This window comes from Ostrea edulis, chromosome 3 (genome assembly GCF_947568905.1).
Source record: "Ostrea edulis chromosome 3, xbOstEdul1.1, whole genome shotgun sequence".
Classification (NCBI taxonomy): domain Eukaryota; kingdom Metazoa; phylum Mollusca; class Bivalvia; order Ostreida; family Ostreidae; genus Ostrea; species Ostrea edulis.
Genome location: NC_079166.1, coordinates 95157003 through 95170205, shown reverse-complemented (window position 1 = coordinate 95170205; position 13203 = coordinate 95157003). Strand labels below are relative to the sequence as shown.

The 13203-nt window shown below is 36.2% G+C and overlaps 1 protein-coding gene across 1 annotated transcript in view; it reads right to left on the bottom strand.

The window, feature by feature from the left end:
* LOC125675813 (histone deacetylase 8-like) overlaps positions 1–13203 on the bottom strand; it is a 30459-nt gene that overhangs the window by 3784 nt on the left and 13472 nt on the right. The window contains exons 9-10 of the mRNA XM_048913622.2: positions 5919–6013; positions 2664–2769 (exon numbers count right to left, since the gene is read on the bottom strand). Of these exons, the coding sequence (XP_048769579.2) occupies positions 2664–2769; positions 5919–6013 (201 nt within the window). The remainder of the gene's footprint in view (positions 1–2663; positions 2770–5918; positions 6014–13203) is intronic.

Genomic DNA, 13203 nt, shown 5'->3' with positions numbered 1-13203 from the left:
TCATTCATCAGTCACGTGTATCAAGTGTTGTAAAAGTTGAGAAAAAAATTTACGCGGATATTTTTGGACACGCGGGAGAATATCATTTTTTGATAATATTATAATTTGGATTTATTACAAATAGAAGCGGTGAATCTGACGAACTAGATTATAAACTGCCATGGCCTTAACATGAAATATATCTGAAAATAATATGCTTTAATTTATATTTTTTTCCAAAATTCATTAAATTATCGATTAATCAACTTTCCCTGTTTGATCCAAAATGGCATTTCCCAAAAATAGGTTGACGTCTCCCAGATCAATATGAGATAACTTCATGTAAAGCACTTTCATGATTGTTACTAAATTCAAAATGGCTGACTTCAGCAACAAGCCATGTGGCAGTGCCAGCAAATTCGTTCTTTTTCAGAAATTTTGAGCTGTGTCTAGACAGAGGAGATAATCCAAAACGCCAGCCCAAATAAAAAAAAACCAAAACACCAGCCCAAATAAAAAAAAAAAAAACGCCAGCCCAAATAAAAACAAAAAACAAATCACCAGCCCAAATAAAAAAAAAACGCCAGCCCAAATAAAAAAAAACAAAAAACACCAGCCCAAATTAAAAAAAAACAAAAAACGCCAGCCCAAATAAAAACAAAAAACAAATCGCCAGCCCAAATTAAAAAAAAACCAAAACGCCAGCCCAAATAAAACCAGAGGCCCAGGGGCCTTATAGGTCACCTGAGTATCATGTAACAACCTTCCAATGTTTGAATTAGGCTTGTGTTTAAATATAAGAATTTTTGGATGGAAGAAACATTGAATAGCTATGTGGTCAGCCCCACCTTTGCACCAGAACCCCTGACCCAGGGGCCATAAATTTCAGTTTTGAAAGAAGCATCCTTGATCATCATTATCATACTATTAGTTTGTCTACTTAATACCCAGCAGCAGAGGAGATTTTCAAAGAAATAAAATGCATTTTTACTATATCATCAATAGGGCCCCACCCTAATACCAGAACCCCTGACCCAGGGGCCATGAATTTCACAATTTTGAAAGAGGCATCCTTGCTCATCATAACCATGCTATTGGTTTGTCTACTTAATACCCAAGGACAGAGAAGAAGATTTTCAAAGAAATAATGCATTTTCACTATGACTTATAGAGCCCCACCCTAACACCAGAACCCCTGATCCAGGGGCCATGAATTTCACAATTTTTAACAAGAGGTACTGTGAGCAATGCTCACTAAGAATACCCCCCACTTACCCCACTCTCCCAAAGGGTGTTGGTAATAGGTATAAACTACCTCTTTTCTGAGTGTTGCTACTTCGATGTCCAGTGCGCATGACCTTTGACCTTTCGACCCCAAAATCGATAGGGAACATCTTCATCCCATGGGTAGTCCATATGTTTGATATGGTGACTGTAGGTGGAAAATTGGTTGAAATTGGTTCAGGGGTTTCAGAGAAGAAGCTGAAAATGTTCAAATGTTAACGCACGACGAACGACGACGGACAAAAACAGATAGCAATAGGTCACCTGAATGAATTCAGGTGACCTAAAAAAAAAAAAAACGCCAGCCCAAATAAAAACAATAAAAAAACCGCCAGTCCAAATAAAAAAAAAAACCAAATCGCCAGCCTAAATAAAAAAAAAAAAAAAAATCGCCAGCCCAAATAAAAAAAAAAAAACAACCAAACAAACAAAATCAAGACAGAGGAGATAATCCAAATCGCCAGCCCAAATAAAAAAACAAACAAAAAAACGCCAGCCCAAATAAAAAAAAAACAAAAAAACGCCAGCCCAAATAAAAAAAAAACAAAAAAACCCCAAAATAACAGCAAAAAACAAAAACAAAACACACAAAACAAAACACCTTGAACTTTAAATATAATCAGTCACATTGCTTTGCATTACCTATCAATCCTTTTTTGAAAGTTTAGCATGATTGAAATGAATATTTTCTCTACATACCTACCCAAATTTCAAATGCTGGGTCAAGTGAGGGTTAACAATTTTTTAAAGGTGGTCTTGTTATGTCTATAAGTACCTATAATGGAGTTGTGTCTATAAGTACCTATAATGGAGTTATGTCTATAAATACCTATAATGGAGTTATGTCTATAAGTACCTATAATGGAGTTATGTCTATAAGTACCTATAATGGAGTTATGTCTATAAGTACCTATAATGGAGTTATGTCTATAAGTACCTATAATGGAGTTATGTCTATAAGTACCTATAATGGAGTTATATGTCTATAAGTACCTATAATGGAGTTATATGTCTATAAGTACCTATAATGGAGTTATGTCTATAAGTACCTATAATGGAGTTATATCTATAAGTACCTATAATGGAGTTGTGTCTATAAGTACCTATAATGGAGTTATGTCTATAAGTACCTATAATGGAGTTATGTCTATAAGTACCTATAATGGAGTTATGTCTATAAGTACCTATAATGGAGTTGTGTCTATAAGTACCTATAATGGAGTTGTGTCTATAAGTACCTATAATGGAGTTATGTCTATAAGTACCTATAATGGAGTTATGTCTATAAGTACCTATAATGGAGTTATGTCTATAAGTACCTATAATGGAGTTATGTCTATAAGTACCTATAATGGAGTTATGTCTATAAGTACCTATAATGGAGTTATGTCTATAAGTACCTATAATGGAGTTGTATATCCTCTGTAGATTCTCTCTGCTGTTCGTGTTCCTCCGGTTTCCGGGTGAGATGGGAAGTTCGTAGTCTGGACCATACGCCATGAAGAACTGTAACAGTCAATATATTATTTATTACATTTTTACATGCAGTACTGAATAGTTGATACATCATTTATTATGTTTTTACATATTGTAGTACTGAAATAGTCGATACATCATTTATTACATCAGATACGTGCACATACATAATTTATTACATTTTTACATAAATACTGAAATAGTTGATACATTATTCATAACGATTTTACATGAAGTACTGAAATAATTGATACATAATTTATTACGATTTTACATAAAGTACTGAAATAGTCAATACATAATTTATTACGATTTTACATAAAGTACTGAAACAGTCAATACATAATTTATAACGATTTTACATGAAGTACTGAAATAGTTGAAACATAATTTAATACATTTTTACATAAAGTACTGAAATAGTTGATACATTATTTATTATGATTTTACATGAAGTACTGAAACAGTCAATACATAATTTATTACGATTTTACATGAAGTACATAATACTGAATTAGTTGATACACCATTTATTACATTACTAGAATAGTTGATCATGTACATTATTACATTCTTACATAAAGTACTGGAACAGTTGATACATCATTTACCGCGTAAGCAGAATTTTTAGCTAGGATTTAGTAAGGGCTATTCCAGAAATAAATACATGGGGGGGGGGGGGGGGGTCGGGAGGCACCTTTTGTATATACCAAGCACCCATTAAAAAAAATAAAAAATTACCCCATAACCCATCAAATTAATAAACTCATTTTACAATGACCCATCTAATAAAAAAAAAAACTAACCAGACCCACCACAAAAATATTTTTAAAAATGAAAACAGTACAAATCTCGCGAGGTTTTCGGGACAAACATTCTAGTCAATGACGCGGTAATGCCTGTGCGGCATTGTATCACAGTAGTTCTGAAGAAACAATGTCACATCAACAATCAAAGGCATCTATGGCGGGAATGTTGAAAAGATTGGGAGTCCAAACGATGCTATTATCATGAAATGGGTATGGACATGTTTTTCCACGAATCGTTCGTCTTCTAATGGAGCCCGCGCCCGGAGGCCTCTATATCACCATCACACCGACTGATAAATATAACGCATCGGTACCCTCGTATAAATCAGCTAAGGTTTGCCTATTTTTATTAGAAAACGGAATACCTATTGGTTTCAAAATATTCCCAAAATCGATGCACTGTAAACTGTCAGAGTTCGCCGACATCACGTCCAAAGGGACCCTACTAAACGCGCCTCTAATTTGAAGAGTGCCGTAATGGAAAGTTATGCGCTGCAAAGAGCGACAACTCGAATAGTTCTATGTTACTTCCGATTTCCGATTTCGAAAGCAGCATTTCGAAAGCACGTTTTCAATTTTCCCTCCGACGTTTTGTAACCAACACGACAAGAGCGACAATAAAAATATTCTGAAAACTCAACACCGACATGGCACAAAATAAAACAATAGAAACTACCCACTACCCATAATAAATATTTTTTTAACAGTCCAACCACGGACCAATTAAAATATGAAAAAATACGACCACCCATACAAAAAAATATCGTTTGCCGCCCGACCCCCCCATTTGATCATTTCTGGAACAGCCCTAACAGTCAATACATCATTTATTGCATTTTTACATGAAGTACTGAATAGTTGATACATCATTTATTACATCACATATGTGCACATACATTATTTATTACCTTTTTACATAACATTGACGGTAAATTTATAGGGTGTAACATTGAAGTTACATTTACAAAACATTGAAGTTACATTTACAAAACATTGAAGGTACATTTACAGAAACATTGAATTTACATTTACAAAACATTGAAGTTACATTGACAGAAACATTGAATTTACATTTACAAAACATTGAAGTTACATTTACAGAAACATTGAAGTTACATTTACAAAACATTGAAGTTACATTTACAAAACATTGAAGTTACATTTACAAAACATTGAAGTTACATTGACAGAAACATTGAATTTACATTTACAAAACATTGAAGTTACATTTACAGAAACATTGAAGTTACATTTACAGAAACATTGAATTTACATTTACAGAAACATTGAAGTTACATTGACAGAAACATTGAAGTTACATTGACAGAAACATTGAAGTTACATTTACAGAAGCATTGAAGTTACATTGACAGAAACATTGAAGTTACATTGACAGAAACATTGAAGTTACATTGACAGAAACATTGAATTTACATTTACAGAAGCATTGAAGTTACATTGACAGAAACATTGAAGTTACATTGACAGAAACATTGAATTTACATTGACAGAAGCATTGAAGTTACAATGACAGAAACATTGAAAGTACATTGACAGAAACGTTGAAGTTACAATGACAGAAACATTGAAGTTACATTTACAGAAACATTGAAGTTACATTTACAGAAGCATTGAAGTTACATTGACAGAAACATTGAAGTTACATTTACAGAAACATTGAAGTTACATTGACAGAAACATTGAATTTACATTGACAGAAACATTGAAGGTACATTTACAGAGACACTGAATTTACAGAAGCATTGAAGTTACATTGACAGAAACATTGAAGTTACATTGACAGAAACATTGAATTTACATTGACAGAAACATTGAAGTTACATTTACAGAAACATTGAAGTTACATTGACAGAAACATTGAAGTTACATTGACAGAAACATCGAATTTACATTTACAGAAACATTGAAGGTACATTTACAGAAACATTGAAGGTACATTGACAGAAACATTGAAGTTACATTGACAGAAACATTGAAGTTACATTGACAGAAACATTGAAGTTATATTTACAGAAACTTTGATTGATTGATTGATTAAATATTGTTTAACATCCTTCTCGAGAATATTTCACTCATATGGAGACGTCACCACTGCCGGTGAAGGGCTGCAAAATTGAGGCCTTTGCTCAGTGCTTATGGCCATTGAACATGGAGGGATCTTCATCGTGCCACACCTGCTGTGACACGGGACCTCGGTTTTTGTGGTCTCATCCGAAGGACCGCCCATTTAGTTGCCTCTTACGACAAGCAAGAGGGTACTGAGGATCTATTCTAACCCGGATCGTCACGGGACAGAAACTTTGAAGTTACATTTACAGAAACATTGTAGTAAAAACCTGGTGTGCTTACCTTGTGATCAGGGATGTCCGTGGGAGGTTTCCGTCCACATATGACCGCCGTCAGATATGTCCAACATCGGGCTGTGTTAGCACTGTGATAACCACCTGAAACACATCACTAAAATTTATATACACTGGTCAATACAACACTGTGCTGTGTTATACAGACTGGTCAATACAACACTGTGCTGTGTTATACAGACTGGTCAATGCAACACCGGACTGTGTTATACAGACTGGTCAATGCAACACCGGACTGTGTTATACAGACTGGTGAATGTAACACCAGACTGTGTTATACAGACTGATCAATGTAACACCGGACTGTGTTATACAGACTGATCAATGTAACACCAGACTGTGTTATACAGACTGGTCAATGCAACACCGGACTGTGTTATACAGACTGGTCAATGTAACACCAGACTGTGTTATACAGACTGATCAATGTAACACCGGACTGTGTTATACAGACTGGTCAATGTAACACCAGACTGTGTTATACAGACTCAGAGTTCTTGAAAAGTGTCGGTAATGTCGGATTATCCGATAAAAGTAGTAAATGTCCGACACGAGTTACTTAATTGTCGGTCCTGATGGCCGATATAAGATCGGGATCGAAGTCCGTTTTTTTACCGGGAAAAATGGCGGCCATATGGCCCATAAATTTTCAAACCGATGCTAAATCCGGCAACACATTGAAACGTAAACGAGAGGAATCAGTTGTGAGGAACTAGGAGGAGAAGAGAAACTGATTGTATCTCCGCCTGGTAATCTGGGAGACAATGGATTTCGTTTGCAGCGTTTTTACCTACTGCTTGATGACACAATCTGCTCAAAGTCGAAACTGACGAAAGACCAACTACACTCGGGCTTAAGTGAGAGAAAAAGTAGTTACAACGATTGCAGAGGAAGATGAGAAAGAAGTTGAGAGGAATATACAGGATAGAGAGAAAAATGGAGGATGAGAGAGAAGTGGAGGGTGAGAGAGAAATAGAGCAAGAAAGTGACTCGGATAGTGAAAGTGAGGAAGATTCATTCAGAGTGTAAGGAAGATGAGAAAGGGTATGAAAAGATAATTTATAAACTTATAGCTGAGATGGAGGTTGAATACAATTACACATGTAGTTGATTTTAAATAAAATATCAGAAAACCTCAAAAGCGATGCATTTTTATCTGGACTGACAAAATTTTGTTTGGGCTGACACTATTTCTAACAGTGTCAGACAAAATGTCTGACACTTCAAAAGAAATTTCAAGAACTCTGCAGACTGGTCAATGTAACACCAGACTGTGTTATACAGACTGATCAATGTAACACCGGACTGTGTTATACAGACTGGTCAATGTAACACCGGACTGTGTTATACAGACTGGTCAATGTAACACCGGACTGTGTTATACAGACTGGTCAATACAACACCGGACTGTGTTATACAGACTGATCAATGTAACACCGGACTGTGTTATACAGACTGGTCAATGTAACACCGGACAGACTGGTCAATGCAACACCGGACTGTGTTATACAGACTGGTCAATGTAACACCGGACTGTGTTATACAGACTGGTCAATGTAACACCGGACAGACTGGTCAATGCAACACCGGACTGTGTTATACAGACTGGTCAATGTAACACCGGACTGTGTTATACAGACTGGTCAATGTAACACCAGACTGTGTTATACCAATCTAGTAGTGATATACATGAGCAGATTAAAGGATCTAATTTTAATTAGATTGGTGTTATACAGACTGGTCAATGCAACACCAGACTGTGTTATACAGACTGGTCAATGCAACACCAGACTGTGTTATACAGACTGGTCAATGTAACACCAGACTGTGTTATACAGACTGGTCAATGTAACACCGGACTGTGTTATACAGACTGATCAATGTAACACCGGACTGTGTTATACAGACTGGTCAATGTAACACCGGACAGTGTTATACAGACTGGTCAATGTAACACCGGACAGACTGGTCAATGTAACACCGGACTGTGTTATACAGACTGATCAATGTAACACCGGACTGTGTTATACAGACTGGTCAATGTAACACCGGACAGACTGGTCAATGCAACACCGGACTGTGTTATACAGACTGGTCAATGTAACACCGGACAGACTGGTCAATGCAACACCGGACTGTGTTATACAGACTGGTCAATGCAACACTGGACTGTGTTATACAGACTGGTCAATACAACACCGGACTGTGTTATACAGACTGGTCAATGTAACACCGGACTGTGTTATACAGACTGATCAATGCAACACCGGACTGTGTTATACAGACTGATCAATGTAACACCGGACTGTGTTATACAGACTGGTCAATGTAACACCAGACTGTGTTATACAGACTGGTCAATGTAACACCGGACTGTGTTATACAGACTGATCAATGTAACACTGGACTGTGTTATACAGACTGATCAATGTAACACCAGACTGTGTTATACAGACTGGTCAATGTAACACCAGACTGTGTTATACAGACTGATCAATGTAACACCGGACTGTGTTATACAGACTGGTCAATGTAACACCGGACTGTGTTATACAGACTGATCAATGTAACACCAGACTGTGTTATACAGACTGGTCAATGTAACACCAGACTGTGTTATACAGACTGGTCAATGTAACACCGGACTGTGTTATACAGACTGATCAATGTAACACCGGACTGTGTTATACAGACTGATCAATGTAACACTGGACTGTGTTATACCAATCTAGTAGCGATATACATGAGCGGATTAAAGGATCTAATTTTAATTAGATTGGTGTTATACAGACTGGTGAATGTAACACCGGACTGTGTTATACAGACTGATCAATGTAACACCGGACTGTTATACAGACTGATCAATGTAACACCGGACTGTGTTATACAGACTGGTCAATGCAACACCGGACTGTGTTATACAGACTGATCAATGTAACACCGGACTGTGTTATACAGACTGGTCAATGTAACACCAGACTGTGTTATACAGACTGGTCAATGTAACACCGGACTGTGTTATACAGACTGATCAATGCAACACCAGACTGTGTTATACAGACTGATCAATGTAACACCGGACTGTGTTATACAGACTGGTCAATACAACACCGGACTGTGTTATACAGACTGGTCAATGTAACACCGGACTGTGTTATACAGACTGGTCAATGTAACACCAGACTGTGTTATACCAATCTAGTAGTGATATACATGAGCAGATTAAAGGATCTAATTTTAATTAGATTGGTGTTATACAGACTGGTCAATGTAACACCGGACTGTGTTATACAGACTGATCAATGCAACACCGGACTGTGTTATACAGACTGGTCAATGTAACACCGGACTGTGTTATACAGACTGGTCAATGCAACACTGGACTGTGTTATACAGACTGGTCAATGCAACACCGGACTGTGTTATACAGACTGGTCAATGTAACACCGGACTGTGTTATACAGACTGGTCAATGTAACACCGGACTGTTATACAGACTGATCAATGTAACACTGGACTGTGTTATACCAATCTAGTAGCGATATACATGAGCGGATTAAAGGATCTAATTTTAATTAGATTGGTGTTATACAGACTGGTGAATGTAACACCGGACTGTGTTATACAGACTGATCAATGTAACAACGGAATGTGTTATACAGACTGGTCAATGCAACACCGGACTGTGTTACAGTTAGCACTGTGATAGCCAACAGAAACACATCACTCAAATCTATATAAACTAGGCTGCTTTGTGAAAGGTGAAGATAACAGTGAACATTAATAACAGCATAAATCCATAAGCAATACATAATAGATAGTTGGGCAAACACGGACCCCTGGACACACCAGAGGTGGGATCAGGTGCCTAGGAGGAGAAAGCATCCCCTGTTGACCGGTCACATCCGCCCTGAGCCCTATATCTTGGTCAGGTACACGGATTTATCCGCAGTGAAAATCAGTGTGCCAAGAACGGTTTAACAATTGGAATGAAACAAGTCAGACAGCATTTGATCCAATGATAGGTTGTATTGGTAAACTAGATTGTTATAACGACCATAGAATTTGCAAAATGTTGACTTTAAATGAGACTGTTGAAACCCATGTACCATCAACTTGTTTGTAAGTAGCTAGCTAAAGTCGATTTAAAAACTGATCATATGCAGAACAAGCTCTTGCATATCGAATCAGTTGAGAGATATAAACACCATATGCAGGTGATACTGAAAACATCTCGTTTGTCATAAAGTTGAGTTGTTAGTTTGCCGTTAATACCTACTTTCAATAAAATATCAAAGCATGAAGCAGAAGTAGACGCCTCTGTGGTGTCTTTTATTTCGAGCTCGCAGGGATATATCGAATCGATACATTAATGAAAGTTATTATAGTTAATAGATAAAACATTGTCAATATTATTAAAACCAATTTGGGGCATACAAGTAAAGAGCACCATACAAAAGAAGAAAATCAAAATTATAGCAGCAACATGTCGACATGAGAAACTGACTACAGAAAATTATAGCAGTAACATGTCGACATGAGAAACTGACAATAGAAAATTCTAGCAGCAACATGTCGACATGAGAAACTGATTACAGAAAATTCTAGCAGAACATGTCGACATGAGAAACTGATAATAGAAAATTATAGCAGTAACATGTCCATGAGAAACTGACAATAGAAAATTATAGCAGAAACATGTCGAAATGAGAAACTGACTACAGAAAATTCTAGCAGCAACATGTCGACATGAGAAACTGACTACAGAAAATTATAGCAGTAAAATGTCGACATGAGAGACTGACTACAGAAAATTATAGCAGCAACATGTCGACATGAGAAACTGACTACAGAAAATTATAGCAGCAACATTCGACATGAGAAACTGACTACAGAAAATTATACATGTACCAGTAACATGTCGACATGAGAAACTGACAATAGAAAATTATAGCAGCAACATGTCGACATGAGAAACTGACTACAGAAATTATAGCAGTAACATGTCGACATGAGAAACTGACTACAGAAAATTATAGCAGTAACATGTCGATATGAGAAACTGACTACAGAAAATTATACATGTAGCAGTAACATGTCGACATGAGAAACTGACTACAGAAATTATAGCAGTAACATGTTGACATGAGAAACTGACAATAGAAAATTATAGCAGCAACATTCGACATGAGAAACTGACTACAGAAAATTATACATGTAGCAGTAACATGTCGACATGAGAAACTGACAATAGAAAATTATAGCAGCAACATGTCGACATGAGAAACTGACTACAGAAATTATAGCAGTAACATGTCGACATGAGAAACTGACTACAGAAAATTATAGCAGTAACATGTCGATATGAGAAACTGACTACAGAAAATTATACATGTAGCAGTAACATGTCGACATGAGAAACTGACTACAGAAAATTCTAGCAGTAAAATGTCGACATGAGAGACTGACTACAGAAAATTATAGCAGTAACATGTCGATATGAGAAACTGACTACAGAAAATTATAGCAGCAACATGTCAACATGAGAAACTGACTACAGAAAATTATAGCAGTCAGGGATTATCTGTAATATGGTATATGATGCACTATTTCTTGTTTTAAAAATTATATTGATTAAAAAATTGCCTAGGTTGATAAGCAACATATCATTCTCAATAGACAGAATCCACATAATTTTTTCTTTATTTGTTAGAAAAAGAAATTTTTAACATTTTTAGTAAAATCCTCAAAAAGTTCATGACTATCACATCTATCCATGAATTTATACCGGGGACATTCAACCAGAGATCCACACAATATTCATGTCGCATTCTGTCATTTCTTAAATCAAGGATGGTTTTCTGTCCTTCCATGTTTGTAATATTTTCATATCTTCCACTTTCAATTCTTAGAATACATACGCTTATTCTAAATTTACATATAATTTTTCTTTGTTCAAAACTTTTTAAAGATTATTTAATATTTTCAACATCCAAACTTCTATCTAAGTAGAAATATGTTTTAAGTTTACTTGACAAGACAACCCTCTTCTCTTTTCATAAACCAGTACTCTAAATACACAAAGGTTCCCCAAAGTGCCCTTTCTGATAACAGATTTTTAATTACATAATATACATGTACATATAAACAATTTGACTATTTTGGACCCAGCCCAGAGTTAATTCTCCAGTGTTGTGAAATTCACAATTTTGGTACATCCTTTTCTTCTTTCCCTAAACATTCATTAATTGTACACCATATCAGCAAAATAAAAAAATGATTGAGAAAATCATCACTATGATAATTTTGGTCCCACCCTGAAACCAAAACCCCTACGCCTGGGATCATGAAATTTATAATTTTGGTAAAGTGCTACCTTCTCCTTCTAAATATTTACTTAGTTTCAATTTAGTATTAATAGCATTAAGGAAGATGTTATTTAAATGTTCTACACATAAATACTACATACCAAGGTTGGCACCACCCTGGAGTCAGAACCTCTACCCAGTGGACCATGGAATTTACAGTTTTTGTAGAGGCCTTCCTACATTGTAACTCTACATTAACTATCCACTTAGTACTTTTTTTTTTTTTTGGACATGTGTGGTTGTAGAAAATTCATAAATTTTTGGCAGTTTTTTCACCACCCTTAGGGCGCTGGGGGTGTAAGAGTCCTGAAATATACAATTTATGTCTCCCTTGTTCCAAAGATGCTCCATACCAAATTTGAAAAGAATTGGAATGATAGCTATCAAGAAGAAGTTAAAAATGTTCAGTTGTTAACATACAAAGAACAATGGATGACAAGGGATGAAGACCAATAACAAGAGGTCACCCGAGTGACTGAGATGACGTAAAATATAATTTTAGGTGCGAGTGAATTGTTTCATTGTGGTCGCCTAAACTATTTGACTTGGGGGCCCACTTAGTCCTTAAAATATTTTCGTGAATTTTCACACCTGTTTCAGGGGTCATGAAATTTACAAGTTTACAAGGCTTCCTGCTCTGCACAACTGCATTCAGTTTTCCTTTCGGAAATTTTGACATGCCGCTATGGCTCCTGAAGTGTAAAAATCATGAACTGAATAATTTAGGTTCCTATTAACCAAAAGAGGCTTGATACAAAATTTGAAAAGAATTGATTAGGTAGTTATCAAGAAAAAGTTAAAAATGTGCAACTGTTCATGGATGATGGGGCGACGACAGTTGGGGACTGATTGCAGTAGGTCACCAGAGTGACACAGGTCTCTGAGGTGACTTAAACATCTGTTCTA